Source organism: Papilio machaon, chromosome 10 (assembly GCF_912999745.1).
Source record: "Papilio machaon chromosome 10, ilPapMach1.1, whole genome shotgun sequence".
Taxonomy (NCBI): domain Eukaryota; kingdom Metazoa; phylum Arthropoda; class Insecta; order Lepidoptera; family Papilionidae; genus Papilio; species Papilio machaon.
The window spans coordinates 4484388-4503298 of NC_059995.1; the positions used below are offsets into that span (position 1 = coordinate 4484388).

At 32.9% G+C, this 18911-nt stretch overlaps 1 protein-coding gene across 1 annotated transcript in view; it reads right to left on the minus strand.

Moving 5' to 3' along the window:
• Positions 1-17715, minus strand: part of LOC106718251 (formin-like protein 14) — a gene marked incomplete at its 5' end in the record, with an annotated part of 59017 nt that extends 41302 nt beyond the window's left edge. The window contains one exon of the mRNA XM_014512299.2: positions 17060-17715. Coding sequence (XP_014367785.2) covers positions 17060-17715 — 656 coding nt within the window. The remainder of the gene's footprint in view (positions 1-17059) is intronic.
• Between the last annotated feature and the right edge of the window lie 1196 nt (positions 17716-18911).

Here is an 18911-nt window from a genome sequence, read left to right on the forward strand (position 1 = left end):
CCTATAAACTAAAAGTACACGGAGAGATTTAAATGCAAATAAACTACACCTTGTATGTAAAGCTAAAAATTGTTTATAATAATTACAACCAGTCTGAATCTGTTTGAATGAAATTTTTAATTCGACCTAAGAGTATTAGAAAACATGAACAAACCTATGGCGCGCAATTACTCTATTACTTTTGTAGAGCTGAAAGGCGTACAAAACTATAAGATTATGAAGGTAAAAAAGGAACGAAGATGTTGCGAGCTCGATTTTTAAAGATACGAAAAAAAGAACTAAGATGCATTAATATATAAAAAAGAAAAAATCGTAATAAGGAATTTATCGCAATACAACGTATACCGCTACATATCAACACAAAAATATCAAATCTCAACTATTCATGCTGAAGGTACTTGTTCTTTTATGAATATAAATTTTGAAGCTGAAAGCTGAAGTCAACATCGAGCTGAGAACGTATTGAAATATCGAACATTCAAAACCTTTTACTTTATTGTATGATGCAAAACTGACAATATTTACCATACTTTTATGATTATCTTAATTTAAATATGTAATTAAAAGTAAAAAAAAACAAAGTAACGACGGTAATTAGTGAAATAATTTAGTAGCCTGCCAAAAGTTTTACTAAATTTATATTTATAATCTGTGTCACTAATTCAGAACTTCCTTTTTATTATATTATAAAAAAAATACAGTAGGTAACTGTTATTTTAAATCAAATCAACAATTATTTTCCTAATTTTAAAATCGTTCGCAGAAGTCGTGATTCGCGGCAGGTAGAGGTAATTTTACTAATTTCCATCATCTCACTAATTGATAACCCGAGGCAGTATTTACGAATCTGTGGGAAACGCTCCTGTTCTGCTCTCACTTTTAGTTCCGCCCCTGCATTTTTGGCATGGCATTGTCCGTTATACGCTCCCACGGTTTGTTTTATAATTTTCACCATAATTTATGCTTAAATCACTAGTGATATAATGGACAGCAATTTTCTATTATAACGTTTTATTGTTGTAAATATTTTACGCATTTGATTTTTTTTCTTTACGTTTAAAATAAGTGTTTAGCAATAAATATATACAACATAATAAAATAAAAATCCCAAGTCACTCAAGTTTTGAGTCACTGTATAAGTATAAGAGGAGATTTTTTTCTTGTTAAAGAGATGTTTCTTTTGTGTAAAAAAAATCTGATTAGAAATTTATTTTTCACTATATTACAGTGTAGTACCTAAGTTATAATAAGAACAAAATTCGTGCTATTTTTTACACTTCAAATGTAAAATCTCAAAGAAATACTGTAATATAATTTCATAATTATTTTAAGCCACCAACAAGCAAACAGGTCATGAGGAAAATGTTAAAGGCAAAGGGTTAATGTACTCTAGGCCTCACAGGCGAAATCTCGAACCACTTACTCTAAATGGATCGTCAAGTGATTAATGAGAGTGTGTAAATAAATAATGAGCACTGAGACGATCCTCTTTGTTGCATTCGACCCATTTCTCGATGACTCAGCCAAAATACAACGCTGTCATTATATAATCTGTGAACTAACTTTTTAAATTTCACCTATTTCATAATACTGGTACAAACAAAACACACACGATATAAAAAACATTAAAAAACAAACTAGTCTTTGTTCAAGTTACTTATGAGCGTAGGTATTGTGCAATTTGAAAGGCTATTAATTAAAATTGAAGAGTTCATTGACAGGCCCGTTCGGGATGCGGGCCGACGGACATTCTACTATCCACAAAGGATTGATCGTTTGACGGATCACTGGATAAAATGCACGAGTAAATTTCACGATCATTTCTGGAAAATTCACTTATAATTACCGACATCGAACTTAATTTACATTTCTTTCTTTATTACTCTGTTAAAAGGAAACTACGAAATTGAGTAAAAATAATTAAATTTAAATTTTTTTTGATAAGCAACAAAATTAATTTAAATTTTCCAACTCTCACTTTTACTATCAAAGTTACAAGCCAGTATTACAAGATATATCTTGAAAGAAAGCTGTTGAAATTTTCTACAATACTTTTTATTTCATAATTCTAACTTTAATTATTTGAGAGAAATTACAATTCAAAAAATATTCTACTTAGTTTTAACGAGGAATATGTTGATAAATATTAAATATACACTAATCTAGTGTTTAATATCTGTGTCCTAAAGAACAAGTGCACATCTGGTGGGCGTGCATCGACCTCGGGTACCGGTTTCCTTATTAAGCCGCGCTCCAGTCTCCTCTTGTCTTTGCCTTACAACTTATGATAGCGGCAGGAAATGCACCGTATGTAGGTAAGTGCCTTTAATTCTATTGTCTTTGCTCTTAAGTTAGGTTAGAAGTTAAAAATACGAAGAGCAGAGATATAGCTAGCATTCAGTATACATTTACTACGCAGGCTTCCGTTACTAAAAGCTAACCTCACTTTATTTAATTCAAACGAGTATTAAACGGTTTTGTTTTATATATCTATGGAATAGTGCTTTAAGAACTGTAACTATTTAATCATCATTGATATTTTTAGTACTATTAAACATCTTCTCGATACGCCAAACATTATTAAACAAATTTAACACATATGTTTACCTTGTCAACATGAGAACAAGATGTACTCAAGGAGGTGGGCGGAGAAACCTCAGTAATAAAATGGCACGCTGCTATCAACACGCAAACGTACAAAAAATAATTACAGGACAGCTGGGATGCGTAGCTCCGGGATTAAATTCTCAACATCCATTACTAGGGCTTCTGATATATTGAAGATTAATATTCATTTTTACAAGGTTTAGTAGGTTCTATAATCAACGCACTTTGACTCTAAACAATTTACAGAGATGTCTAATTTTATTTTAAACATTTAAATCAAAGCAAGAACTTTGAATTGTAGAAGACTGCAAACTAAAATAAAAATAACTACTCCGTTCGCACGGAATTAAAAAAAAACTTAATTAAAAGCCTATGTGTTCTTCCAGACTATGCTCTACTTCTATGCCAAATTTAATCGAGATCCATTGAGCCGTTTTGGATTGATTTTGGATTATGTCATCCATTCTAACATCGAAATAAACATTCGCATTTATAACATTAGTAAGAAGTAAGATTGATTCCAATAAAAATGATTAACTATTTTATACTTTTAATTTCCATTTCGTTCTTCATATGTTATAAATTACTCTCAAAGTGCATTGTCCCTTGTTAGACATGCTCAGTAAATGCATATGTTACGAAAGCATTGAGACAAGTATTTACATAACATTACAGCCACATGTCTTGTAACACAACAATTAGACATAAACAGGCTTACGAAATACTTTCAGTTAACAATCTTCACACTGCGTGATCGTATTGTGAGATATAAAATTAATTATTTTTACGCAATACACGCCTTTTAATTGTCTGTAAAGATAATTAAGGCAAGCGTTCAGTTAATAGTAGTTTTTTTTTATAACAGAATCTAAACTTGCTATTTTTTTATACAAAACCGCAACAGTAAAAGGAAACGCGTAGACAAATTGATTAAAAACACAGACAGACGGGTTATAATCATTAATTCCACCATTATATCAACTACCGGGAAAATACGAATCACACACTACAAAATCGGCCCGGTTTTATGAGGTCACAATAGTATGAACTTACAACACGTAGTGTGATGCTTCTTGAAGCGGTTCAATGCCACTTTCGAACCCTTTGCAATTTTGTTGTGGGTAAAGCTAGAATTAAGAATTTTTGGACATGTTCAGACATTCAATAAGTGGCTATTATTATTTGTTAAAGATGTTTTAAAATTATCGAGAACAATATCGAATATACGCATCAAGTAAAGAGGCAAGGCCACTGCAAAGCGAAAGGAAGGACAGAAATGTCGCTATTCATTCCCACGACTTGAGTTACGTTGAGGCGTGTTATACGCTTTTTATATTTTCACTTTTTTAAACATTTAATCAAAGATCCACAAAGTTATATCCGACGTCGTACTATTTCATTGTTTATATCTGAGAAAAAATAGTATTTCTCTCATTTATTTATCTATATTGCGTAGGCAATAAAAATCGAAAATAATATTTCGAAGCAAAGACGATTCGTGTTACATAAAACTCATTGAGCATTTTTGTAATTAAATGACTAAAACTACTGTCTCTAATTAAGAAAATGATGAAAAGAATTGTTCGTATTGCTAACGCAAAGGTACAGGACATTTAAGTATAAGAGGTATCATAATAAAAGATTACCGATAGTAATACATTTCAAGTAGAGTGATAACGCTATTTATTACGTTTTGTTTATGTCATGCTTAAACTTTACTGGAATAAAACCGGTTGAAACCAGAATATACGTTTACATAATGAGAGGTCAACCGACTAAATTAAAATTACAATTTTTTCCTTAAACCAACCTTGAGTGGTAATAAACCGTTAATTTAGCCTGTAACTGGCTTAACAACACTACTATAAACGCATCTTTTACCGACACGCCTTAAACGGCAGGTAAGCTTGTGTGATGCCATGAGAAATAGGTATCGAGGTCGAAAAAGGTACAAAAGAAATCTATATGGACGGAATAAATCAAATTCTTTTGTATCGCACCGTCTTTACCGAGGTGTCTATGGCTGTACGTTCGGAATTATTTATTATATGTACATATCAAATGTATTCGGTTATTTACCACTTATTCATATATAGAATTAGATATTTCTTAATAGAATTTCATAACAGGAATATAAGAATTAATACTTAATAGATCTTCTGACGATTTTTTGTTAACTCTGTGACTATCAAATTATTTATTTACACTTGAATTAAAAAATAAAAAAGTAGCCTATAATATTCTCGCGCGCATCAGCTACCTTCCCGTCAAAGTATCTTCAAAATCGGTCCAACCGTTCCGGAGATTATAATTTATTAAATATTCTATAACTTCTTATAGTACACAAACAGAAGTAGGTCATCAAAGTTGTATACGACGATATAAACTAATTAAACTTGCCACTGGTTGCCTCTAGACGTGAATGAGAAATTCCTGTCGCTTCTGAATTAATGCATTAGTTCATTCTACCGAAGGCGAGTCCATTTCTACAGCAGGTAAAGTCATCCCTTGTCAAATTGTATGGAGGGTACATGTATTGTGATATATCAAGCTGACAATTTCTATACAATTTGACCGGGATATTGTACTGCACTCAGGTAGGATATTGAATTGTTGTTGGGAGTTGAATGGAAAAACGCAGCTGTTATCTGCTAATGTATTGTGAAAATAAACATCAAAACTTGTATCAAATGTGTAATAGTTAACAATTAAATTTTAATAAATATTAATTAATAAATACTATAGAATATTATAACAGAAAATATTTTATATCTTAGTTTTTTTTAAATTCATCATTAAATATCTTTTGAATAACTTTATTCCCTAAAAATTAATTTCAATAAAATCAAAACACTTGACCATACAGAAACATTTTACTATCAACAAAACACCATGTTCTGACTCACTTCTTTGTTATCGTGTCTAAAACCAGTTTAAGTTAAAAAAAAATGATACACAAAGTTGACCTGCGCGAGCGCATAACAACAAAACGGTCGCATGTGTGTGTGTGCTTACTAGCTACGATTGGATGGAGATGGGTACAGATACTTCGCTTTATCTAAGTGTGCGTTAAGTTAAGCGAGTCGTAACTTGTTCGATGTGCTTGAATGAAGAGTGGTGCAGGAGGTAAGCTACTTTCTATATCTCTCGATCCGGCTGTGTCATTGTATCGCATTATCGAATTTTGCAGTTGCTCGTTGTATTATTTTGTGGCAAGCCAAATATAATTTTGTGTATGCAATAATTAATTTAAACCGATTTTTTTTTTTATCAAGTTCTTTCTTAATTTGAAAGTGTATGCTGTGTGTGCTTAGTTTTCATAAGATAAACAATAAAATATTGGTAGTAGCGAAATAATAATTAATAAGAATCTTAAAACCTTTTTGTCTTTGTTTTGTCCCAAGTATCCCAGTGTCGTAATAATTTGACCTTTGTAATATTAAATATTCAGAAATTCCAATTAATCATTTGATTTCCAAATCACGTTAATCTCATTATCTGGAAGGTTATTTACTGTTGCCAATGGATACTTTGAGAGATCTTTAGACAAAGGAAACAATTTATCTCCGACAACTTGACGTAACTTAACCTATCTATAGATTTAGTTGAAGCACTTATGTGAATGGAAAGCTTGGTTGAACTAATTGATTTAGTAAAGGATTTAAACAGGGGTATGTTTTTTCCCGTCCTAAATACACGGTGTTTAAAATGTTCTCTATGCCTGTATGACAAAGGGTACTCACTATTGGGGCACTGACACATAAAGGGCGGTCCACACCATTAGTCTCTATTGATGAGAAACTTTGGTGAGATGAAAAATATAAAAGGGCCATACTAAAAGGTTCCCAAGTTACAGAGTATGTCCAACTTATCACAAAGTGTACGATTTCGAACTGGTCACACTTTGGTACTGCGATTTTTCTGAGAAAAAAAGTTCAAACTTTACAAGTTTACAATCTATATGATTAACTTTATGTTTAGATAGCGATAAAACACATATTATTATTAAACAAATTAAATATTAGGTACATCAAAACCATAGCAAAAACTCTGATCTAACAAGTGGTGATTAACTCCAAATATTACATACTTAACTAAAATACATCTTGTTGGTACATCTTATGGCAAACAAGATTAAACTTAGAGCAGAGTCGTAATGCGGTAACATGACAACTAAATCCGACAGATATCTTGAGCTTTGCGTTAGTAAAACCACAGCATAACATTGCGACGAACACTTAATCAAATATTAATACATTGCTTTATTGTCTTTAAGTCAATAGATCGATTTTGATTAAAAAATGTACTACGATTTTCATCTGTTATTTTAGTTTAAAAACAGATAGTTTTAATTCCAAAACGTATTATTTAAATTTCGAACGTTCAAATATTTGAAGATTATCCTCTAAAAACGAGAGAGGGCGGGACTTCAATTAAAACGGACTTGATAATTGAATTCTAAACTTGAATACACTCGACCTCGTTTGGTTGCCACAAAAGTTAATTAATTCCCCAACATTCGCTTTGCACAAGCAGCGACCGCGGATAGTGACCGCCGAATTACTGCAATTCAGTGCAGAGTTAGATTTGATCCTTTCATTAAGCTCACAAATAGAAACGAATAAATACGAGCGGAAATCAAAGTCAGCAGAATTCCCGAGAGAGAGAGCTCAAAGAGATAATAACTTGTAGAATGAACATCGTAATATAATCAGTCGTAAGACGTACAAGATTGTTATTATTAAGCTCAAGTGTATTAATGAGTTCAAGTGACAACTTCCTAATTGGAACTGAATCAAAGAATGTCGTAGATCTGAGCGATTAGGAATTAAAGACCTTATTCACAGTTAATATATTGTTTGAGATGAGTTTTTGTGCTTTTTGAGACAATTAGTTCTACGATATTTGTCTGTAATGTAAAAGTTTTTCGTAAAGTTTGGTTCCCTTGATTCCTATTATGATAGAGTTTAGTTCCAGTTCATAGCTCGTGTATGATGTTCGAACTACTTTCAAATATAATACTAATTACAATTAAGATGAATTTCTAGCAAATACAAGTAAGTATATAGAGATCAACAGATAAAACAACGATAATCCACTTAATACGAAAAGTCCATAGATGTACCCTGGGAAAATCTGAGATAGTACTAATGTTAGAGCGCATTGTTAAAATAATAATCGTTAGGAAACAATAGTGGCAATTTGGAATCCCCCGGGCACCGCATTCAGATAGCCCGGGGTGGCAACCCCACGCTTAATACGAACATAATTCACTGGACCCGTGAATCACAATGCCCGCGCAGTCTACGCTCAAGCTATATTGTTTGAATGGCAATAAAGGAACCGCGGAATATTATGTTTTGAATACAGAATAGAAACTTGACAAAACAACGTCAGTATAGAAAGAGGCCAAAAGATGGCATTCTATTTCTCTTCTAGAGACTATGAAACTGCGGAAGTGTAGTATGTGTGGTTATTAGTACTTATTCGGCCCATCTCTCTTCTACACCAATAATGAACGAAAGAAACAAAAGATTGTAATCTCAAAACTTCGATATATTATATGTTACACCATCAATATATCTCGTAGCTTAGTTCTCGGTTTGTACCTAATAATGAACAATTAATTGCGCCATCCGAGTATTATCGGTGTGTAGACAAAGGCACAGAGTACGAGAGGCGTTTATTATCCAAAGCCACGGTATTTCTATTGATTATCACGGGAGCTTCATTTCCCATTCAGTTATTTCGCTTTACATGCAATACAATACGTGAGCTACATCTCTGACTAATCAGACTATTAGGGTGTGTACACATTAGTGTTGAATTAAGACAGGGTTATATTAAGAATCATCAATAATCATTCTATGCCTTTGAACTAAAATTGAAATTAAAGTTAAAAACAGAAACATTAACTGCTAGTATCACATACATTAAATAGCCAGCAAGGAAATAACTTAGCGAAGAATTAGTATGACATATCTACACTTAGCGACTGTACGTTTAATGAACAATACTCTTTGCTCAAGTTCATATGATTTTCTGTAGAAAATAAATTAGCTTTGGTGGGATTAAACCCTTACATCAGTAAGTTTAGTGTAAAGAACCGTTCTCTAGCTTAATGTTCCTTTAGATAAAAACTATTCGTCAGTAATTTGTTCGAGGAAGGTTTCATGTTTATATCAGAATTTCTTTTATTTACTAATTAGAGCTACAAGAAACTTTTATCTGGAAAAGGTAGTTGAAAAACAGTACTTGATATTGAGGTTAATAAAGATTTTAAAGTTTTAATTTTCTTTAATTATATTGTTGTTCAAAAAACTCAGCGATGTTGTACTTGTTAAAAAAATATCTCGAATGTATGGCATTTTAATCGCCAATTATCGTTTAAAATCGACATTCGACGATTTCTTGTTGGCCACATTTGTGTTACAAAAATTAATTTGCCAATTACTGAAACACTACTTAATAAATTCACTTTAAAAATATCTTATAGTGTACTGTTTTCATTGTTTCACATATAACAATTTATGGCGTTTCTTGTAGGTCTAAAGCTATGATCTTATGATAGAGAAATATTTTTTCAAATCCACGACGCACGAGTGTACATACCTCTTAGTGATATTTCATTTTAATGTTTCTGATTACTGCCACAATCAAATGCCGCAAGGAATAAATCAATCGATTAACATAAAAAGATCTATAAAGATCAAAGAATGGCAACGAGATCGCTTATTGATTGATTGAAGGAAACTGTATTCCTAGTTCTTTTTTTAAAACCATCGCCTTTTCGTTCGGATGCAGTTCGATGACGTATAATGATATCTTTTGAATGCATTCACTTCTATCAAGCCCTCTGGCATCCGTTTACGACGTATGTAAGCTATCGATTTTATCTTCATGGAAGATTCTTTTACAACGTTATTTTATAAAGCTTCGCTTTCAGATTTTTACAACGTTATTTTTAAAAAGTTTCGCTTTCAGATTTGCTCTGTAGCTTTCAATACTGGAATACTTAAATCCACGTATTGAATTAATGCACTTTAGAACATTTCAAGTTGATACTTCTCCATTATTTAAGATAGTATTTTATTGTTTTTTCAATAACTTTTTCGAGTTTTTGTTCTTATTTTGTTCGGGTTAAAACTTCTGAAGTAAATCTGAGAAAATAATTTCGAAATAATTTAATTAAAATGGGTTTACGTCTAGTAGGTTACGCCTAGTAGGTTACGCCTATTTCATAATAGATATAAATATGCACTATTATAGTTTGTAGCCGAGTTCACGCGACGTGCAATATTAAGTTACCTTTAAACTCAAACAAAGCAATTGAGACGTTGTTATTATGATGTTAAGAGCTAATATATCAGCAACTTAAATAATTTCATTGCAAAGTGCACGAGCTCTGGGTCAATTCAAGCGAGGTCACTTAACGAAATATCAAGCAGCCGGATTCATTTTGTGTTATACGATTGTAAACATAATTGATAATGTAACAAGGTGCAATTTTAATTAACAGTCTTATTAATTAAAATAATGTGGACAGTTTAAAACAAAAAATGCGTTTACGGATATGAGAAACTCGTTCAGTAACATTCATAGTGATAATGAAATCTTAATGTTATTTCTTTGTTCTGTAATAGTCGAAAGAAACTGTTATTTGGGCAATTTGTTTAAGTGTTCAGGGTATAATGATAAAGCGCGGTTTCGTTCATTGCGTGTTCGACGCACGCGTGTAATGATCATTTACATAATGACCTTAGCGAATGAACAAAAAAATTTATGTTATTATCGGAAAAACTTTCTCCGGAACTACAAATTAGGTGTTGGTGCCGTCGAACTTCAACCTGAGTAGTTTATTGATAGAATTAAATAAGTCAGGTTAAAGTATGCATAATCAATTACATTCATAATTAAAATTTGACATATAAAAAGATCAAGCGATAGTTTAATATTTGAGTTATTTTATTATTTTTTTTAGAAATCTCATTAGTGCTTAATAAAAGCGTATTTTATTTTAAGTAAGAATCACTTTCGCATTAACCGTTTCAACGTCACTCAGTGAACTATTTGTCACACAATATATTTTATTTAAAATTCAAATCACACAGTTGCAAGGTTAAAAGGAACCTTAGATAACTAAAAAGGAAAGTACATAATGGTTTCTTATGTAATGCCAATTTTGTTGACTGAATACCATGAGAAGTTACACGATTATAGTACGTGGTATATTTTAAATGCTTTGTCATTATTATTATGTAATGTGGATAGTTATTTCCTTAACGATTTATGTAATTTTACACAAAGCATCTATTATAGTATGTGTGTGTTTGTTATATATTTTAGTTGATTCACTATACGTTATCGTATTAGCTGATCTTAATCTATTAAGAAGAGCCGACACGAAAATTGATGTTTTAAATTGACGATGATTTTGTTTTGTTTGATTAAAATTATTTTATTCCATTATTATTAAGTAATTATGCCGTATGCCTATAAATAATTAATAATAGATGTGTAAGATTAATGCGTCTTTAATTAAATCCTGAAAATCGTAGAAAAACAAATTAAGAATACATGTTTACTAAACCGAAAACAAATATAATTCGTACTACTATTAATATTGTATAAATTAGCTTATTTTGTTTTTAACTTCAAATATTCACTCATTCGTACATCGGCAGATGTTTGCGTTAGCCTAAATTAAAAAAAACAAGGTGTGTTTTAACTAAAACTGGAGTCACATTCATCATTACGGTTATATGACACTATAAAATCAAAGTAAATCAGAACAAGTGAAAGAATTCGAACTTACGATCGGTTTTGAGCCTAACCTCCTTTCCATTTTACTATTACCAGCGATAAAAAGAATAGTACAATTTTGTTAGATTTTACTTTTGTAAGAATTTAAAAAGGTAATCCATTACATCATACAAACATTCGTATTTACTATCACTGATAGTTTCACTTTAAATAAGTTTATTAAGAAATTTCTTTGTTTGAAAATGTATTTATCATTGCTAAAGACTATCAAAAGCTTTTGTTTATTTTATAAGTAATGTGTTTTTATGATCCTTTATACTTAATCTATTACGTTATAAGGGCTTCAAAAGTTTTATGTCGTTTTATATTATTAAATAAACAAAACCAATGAAGTATAACACGCAGAAAAAGGTTCCGAAAAACCTAAGCATCCATTTCTGGTTCTCCAATACAGCCAACAATAGACAAGAACAAGAAGACAATTAATTTTAAAAGATACGAATCTAATATAGATAGAGGTCATAATAGTACCTACAGACAAACATAAACATAGTTTTAGATACATAAATACCTTTTTACCTTAATAGCAACGATACTGAAGACGTGAATTAAAATAATGTTTTCTCCGTCCTGTGAAATGAAGATATGTAGGAGACGGATTTCAACAAATCTTTGAAGTGGATCAGTGTTGACAATGCGTATATTCAGTTCACTTGCCTTGGATCGTTGGTGGGTTGCGACAGTACACTTTCACCTCGTCAACTACACTCGAGTGCAATCGAGGTTCGCATCGGGACAACTAGACGCTTATCACGAAAGCATGCCTTAAAGACTTTTTACTTTAAATTAGATTACATTTAATTTAAATACGCTCAAAATATGTTACTCTCAGTTACTACTTTATTTTACCATGAGTTTAAAAAGTAACTGTTAATTCAAAAACATCACAAATTTCTATCTTGGTGTGAAATTACATAAGAAAAAATTGTAGGTAAATAAATCTAAGTGATGAAATCTTTTATTTCAAGCTAATTAAATTATTAAGTAATAAATGATGACTCGAAATGTTTACATAACAAATGATTCACAATTACTGATTACTTAATTATTTTAACTTAAATTTGTTTATCGTTTGTTATCTTATTGTTTCGATAAACTTTGTTTGCAATGTATTTAAAATTTTGAAATATAATTTTAACTTACATAATCTACATATTAATTGTTTTGTAACTTTATAAAAACCTCTTTTCGAAATAGGTTTATTTAATTACATACAACAACAAAAAAAATCGCATTCATTTTGTTTTAGATTTTTTTAATTAAAATGAAACTATTACAATTTAGTTATAAAGAATAGACATGTTATAATGAAAACAATTTAACTAATATAAATACTAACATGTCAAATAATCCATCATTTTGTAGAACAAATGTAGATAAATATCTTATCGTTCATTGTTTCGTACAGAAAAATATTTTTACGTTATTTGTGTCTTAATTGTACAATACCATTTTGTAAGCCGCTTTTCAATTTGTAACACAAAAGTCTGATTGTGTTTCAGTACAATACGATATTAGAGTTACGACATAATAACGAGTTTTGAAGTTTTTTTCCTAGCAATGCATAATTTTAAGTAACTGGATATGTTTATTATGTTCTTGTCACCGTTATATGTCGGTTAATTTGTACATGTCGACGTAAAGTATATTTTTAATTTTTTATTATGCATAAATTACGTCAGCTAATAACGATAGGCAATAGCGAAAGGAACGCACTAGACTACAGGAGTCGGGGCTACATTATATTAGGGAACGAGAATTTAGTCAACCTAGGAATTGTTTTGCTGACACTGAACCGATATAATTTATCCAAGTTCTCTAACCTTCAGGATTTAAGACGAGTGCCTCTTATATTCTAGTAAGAAAATCTTTCAAATGTTCAAAATATCATAACCTATACTGTCTTAATTTGCATGTAAAAAGATAGTATCTTTCCTTAAAAACTTACTTTCTAAAAATCATATGAAATTGTGTTTGTATCCGTGTGTAAGTTCCGAAGACGTGGATTTTGCCGCAAGAACGGACAGACAATGCTCTCACAAATTGGATTGCATTTGCCTCGAGGATCGGCCGAAGTCGGTCCGTAATTGGTTGTTCAACTCGCTCGAGTCACGAGTTGAGACCGCAATCTTGAGCCCACGCCAGACCATCCAAAACAATACAAAATTCTATAAATATGATTACGAATATTTTGTTTAGTTACTTTATTATGTTAGAATGGTATCGTCTTAAAGAAATTATTAGGTAAGATCGAATTCAAATCGTAATTCACTTAAAAAAAATTACAGTTTGAAATTGATTTTTTGTGATTACGACATTGTAATATTATTGAAGGTATTGGTAGTAAATAATACTACTCGATATTAGTGCCTAAAACTAAGATGTGAAACGGTTAAAAACTAAAATTACGCACGGTTATTTTAATCCAAAAAATAGTTGTTTCGCTTCTTTAAACTTGTATCAATATAAGATAAATTCTAGAAAGGGAAAAAAGATAGCGCACACTACCTTTGTTAAAGATCCAGCTGTTCAATATTCAGTGATATTATTCAATATCGAGCGAACTAATTCTACTGCGAAAAGCAGTTGAATTTTAATAAGCGGCAGAACAAACGTTGTTATATTCCAAATTGAAACAAAAAAAAAACAAAGAGCCCTTTCAGTTTAGTATACTGGAGCTTACATTTTTCATTCCAGATTTGAATATCCCGCGCCATTAGGACGTTGGCAGAGCGCCAACAGAGGTGCGAGTATATTTGTAAGCTTAACATTCAAGGAAGTGTTGAATCTCGGAATAGAACTTCCACATGAAGAATCGTCTTCGTAAGTAGCAATCTTAGCTTCCTCTTTAAAACTGTTACGTATCTTTGTAGTATGTTTTATCTACGTAACATTTATGTGGGTAAAGGATTAGCTTACCCTACAATTGATATTATTTTAGTTAAAATGAATTGATTTTTTTTAATAGCTCAATTTATATTTGACCTATTGATCAAACAAAAATGTATTCTTAGTAACTTAACGTTGGTTTCCGAGACCTAAATCTCTGTATAAAATATATCGTCATCCTTCTCATTGTCTTTGACTAAACAAAGATAACAATATGTTCTAAACGGAGATTTTTGTTTTAGAAACCCACGGTTAGTATAATATAATAAATAGTTCTTAATTGATCTAATTATTTAAGTCATTAAAAAAAAAACAATTTTGAAAGCATTAGTATGTGATTTAAAAATCAATGATACGCAAATGCTTTGATGTAAGCCATACCGCTGTCTAATTCGCATTGTAGTTCAAACGAGTTAGTAGAAATATAAACAAAGTGATATTTGACGAAGTATGTTTGCAGGACAGCAATGTTTATGCGCAGAGATCTGGCAATTTTCTATCAACATTAAATAGATTCGATTTAACTGAAGACGTAACCTATTTAGTAGCAAATTCTCGACATCTGTGTTTCGTCGGATGCCAGTGTCATTGTCAAAAGAATTTGAACTTGATTACTTTTCGATTTCTCGTTGCCCTAAATACAGCATTTCCTTTGATATCGTATCGATTCGGAACACCATATTTATGTACTAATGTAATTTTATAACCGATTTATACAATTATAGCTGCTTACAATTTTGGAATAAATCTTTACATACAATTACATTCGCGTGCTACAAAAATTTGGAAAGTATGGCAATCAAAAATTAAAACAGACTGATAAAAACACCTGATGAAAACCGGCCTAAAAGTGTTATAACATACGTTTACCAGATATCAGTCATTGTGGCAGTCGCTACAATGTTAAAGAAGTTAACAATCTAGACGTATGAAAGGCAGCCGGCCCACATCTCTACGAATATACCGTGTCACCGCACGACCTATACGGACCTCGAAGTGTGCCGACCATGTGCAGAGTTTTTCTCCGAAATTCAATTCTCGATTCACTTACTTTAATTTCAGATTTATACTTTTATTATTTTAAACGTTACAATTGTCACAAATAAATAAATTTAATTTATTATTTAATCTGTGGTGGATTGTCCATCCCACTTTCAATAACCTCAGTGATGTACTGATGTTTTTGTGTCGACTATCTCGTACAGAATTAATTTTTAAAAGTTAATATATAATAGTTTTTCCTTTAATCATGTTGTAATTAGACATCGCGATTTAACACATATATACTATTCATATATAAGTCGATATAACAAATATCTGACATATTTCTAAACGGTTGTAAGAAAACAAAAAAAAATTGAACGCTGTCTATATCTCATACAATACTGGATACATTATGTATCAAGTAGGCGAGGCAGGTAACTAAAGTGACGCAAGTTATTTATTTAAATTTCAGCCTCGTCCGCAATGTCGGTCACTATGTACTTTTTGCCAAACGTTTTGATACGTTACATTTATTATCCATATGGTGAAATCTATTTTAATTATTTAATCGTTTTACTAACGTAGTAATAATTATTAATATAGCTAAGCGATGATTTGTTAAAAAGTTGCCTGTTTCAATGATTGGACACCTAACTCAGAGCCCATAACTACTCACTAAGGAGAAGGAGGGCCGGTTAGGGTAGATTTCTCATCTTAAATCGGTACTAAGTATGATCAAGTATATACTTTTTTCTTTAATTTAATGAATACAAAAGAAAAGAATAATATCCAATGAGAAAAAGCATTTTGTTTGTCGTGATCTATTCAAGTGGATTAAGTCAAGTCATTCTACCTGCAACTTTCCACCATGTGTTAAAAGACAAACCTGTTTTAATACAACCTTAGAGTGGTATGTTACAATTGTATAGTTATTAAACTTGCTGGGTCTGACTTCTTTTAAAATTTTGTTTTGCTTTCTTTTCTCTTCTTGTTTAATGTTTTAAAAAAAGTTATATTTATATGAGTAATTATCTAAAATTTTCATTGATATTAAAGAAACACACGTTTCGTTATTGATAGAATTACGACCTTTAATTAGTAAGAGAATCTGTAGCAAGGTCACATTTGCGATATTGCCTAGGAACCGTAAAAAAATACTGTATACCTATACATATGACAATAAATTCTACATATTAGCTTTATAGCTAATTCGATCGTTTCACAACTTTGTTATGTCTTTTCCCAAGTAGATAAATATAGAAAAACGCACTTTTATTTTAACATTAGGTACTTTATAACAAAAATCGTTTATCGGGACTGTGTTATGGAATTGTCATGAAAATTACGAATAAAGATTGTTACACAATAACCATTATAAGTAACTGTAACGTGTAAAACTGAGTCTAAACCTCACATTAACCCTTTCACTTTGTGGTAATGTTATTTACGGGAAAATTTCGTGTACACGCCTAATAAAAGACTTCAACGATTTACGCTTTAAAATCGTATTCAAAGATGCAACTCTCCACGCTTCGTTTACGATCACATTATGTTGTATTCATATGTCAGATGGTACCGCGTTTGATGCACAACCTGTATGTACATGTTAAGGTAGCTGTATGTATACATATGTCTCACTATAAAACCGCCTTTCTCCACTCCGAATCCGCGTGCGTTAACATGACCGACTAAACGAGCGGTTTCTATTTTATGTCAATCGATCTATAAACAGTATGTAATGTAGTATGAGCCGCACCTGAGTGGGATCGGCTGAAAGGGGAACCGATGCGCCGGAGGGTGCGCCGCGACGATGGGCGCCGGGGGCACCGGGACAGCAACGGGCACGGGAACCGGGTGCACCGGCAACTGGTGCACGGCCGGCGGCAGCGTGCTGTAGGGCGGCGGGGGCACGCTCTCAAGCGCGGGGTCGGGAGCGCGCGGCGCTCGCGCTCTCCTCGGCCTGCGCCGCCGCGCTGGCTCTTCCGTCTGGCACTCGGCACTCGCGACGCTCCTCTCCCGTTCCGTTTGCACGCCACCGTTCACTTCGAAACCTGGCGGTGAATCCACTCGCACTATGTTCACGTTCACATTCGACACGTTCTCTCGGCTCGGCTCGCCCGGCACTCGAACCGAGACCGAGTCCGACTTGCGCAGCGGCGCTGGCGCCGGCACGGGCAGCCGCATCTCGTAAGTGGTGGCGCGGTACGATGCGTACGACGCGCGTGCATGACGACCGCCGCTCGGCGACTGGGGCGCCCCCCGGCGCACGGTGAGCGCTCCATCGGTACGCGAGCGGGGCAGCGGGGGCGAACGGCACTCGTAAGGCTGCCACAGCAGCGCGGACAGCGCCTCGGCGGCGGAGAGAGGCGGCGCGTGCACACTGCCCGTGCTCGCGCTCGCGCACGCGCCCGCGCCCGCGCCCGCGCTCGCGCCGCTCATGCCGTCATCTCGCAACGCCACCGCTTCAGCGCCATTGTCTGCCGCACACTTTTACTTGTACCTGCAAAACAAATGAACATACATAGGTGCATGTTGCAATAAATGCTATGAAACAATTATATTTTTTTATATCCCGTAACTTATTCTTTCATTCATAAATGAATTTACGTATATTTAATGTAAACAACAAAGAAATAAATTCCTTTTGATTATGTCGTACTACCGTATAAATAAAGAGAAGTTAAATTAACGAAAGCTTTGTTCCATCACCGCTGGGTTCAGTGCTTTCTTTCATTACGCAACGTTCGATCTTGCTTCACTGAGTGCTCAGATTCGGTCGTAATGTTTAGTCATCGCATCACCTTCATTACTTATTGCAATTTATAACTCGGTAATGACATAAATTATTATTACATAACGCGATATATATATACGGATAAGCAATTAGTTAGCTTTTTAACTTCCGTCTCGTAAGACTTTCAATACGGAAATCTTTCATAAACACGCCGATATTCAATTTTTGTTTGAGCTGCTCTTTTTACTATAGCCACGTAATGGACTGCAGCGTAGGCAGACCTCCCACGAAATAGACCTACGATTTGGTCAAGGTAGTTGTTGTCCACATGAGGACGGCGTACGACTGACCTTTCGCGTACTCGTGTAACCAATGGTTCAATTTGCAGAAATTCTACTACAAAATAATATATTGTTAGACTCTCATTGCCCTTAAAAAATTTATAAAAAATATGCGCGTGTTTTGGTGGAGTATACTTGAAGGCAACATTTATTTTAATATTCTAGTCAAAGTTTTTCATTAATAAGGCACGAAATATATACACATTTATAAGTCAAGCTTACAAGTAACAGGTTGAACAATACTTAAATAAATTTAGAATGAAAAAAAGACGTAGACAATCTAGTAATAATACCTGAGCTTCTATCTTCGTGGAAAATTTTCATCTTAGCTTTTAAATTTTTCTTTGTGCAAACCCTTGCAAGAAGTAAAATTTACTCTAGCGGAACTTAATATTACACTTCAAAGCGCTTATGTAAGAATATGCTTTAGCCGACGAGAAAACTTTATGAAATTTTAATATCAGCCCAACCGAATTTTGAAATTTAAAAATCCATTGAAATGTTGAGTGACGCTTTGCTATGAAACAGCGTAA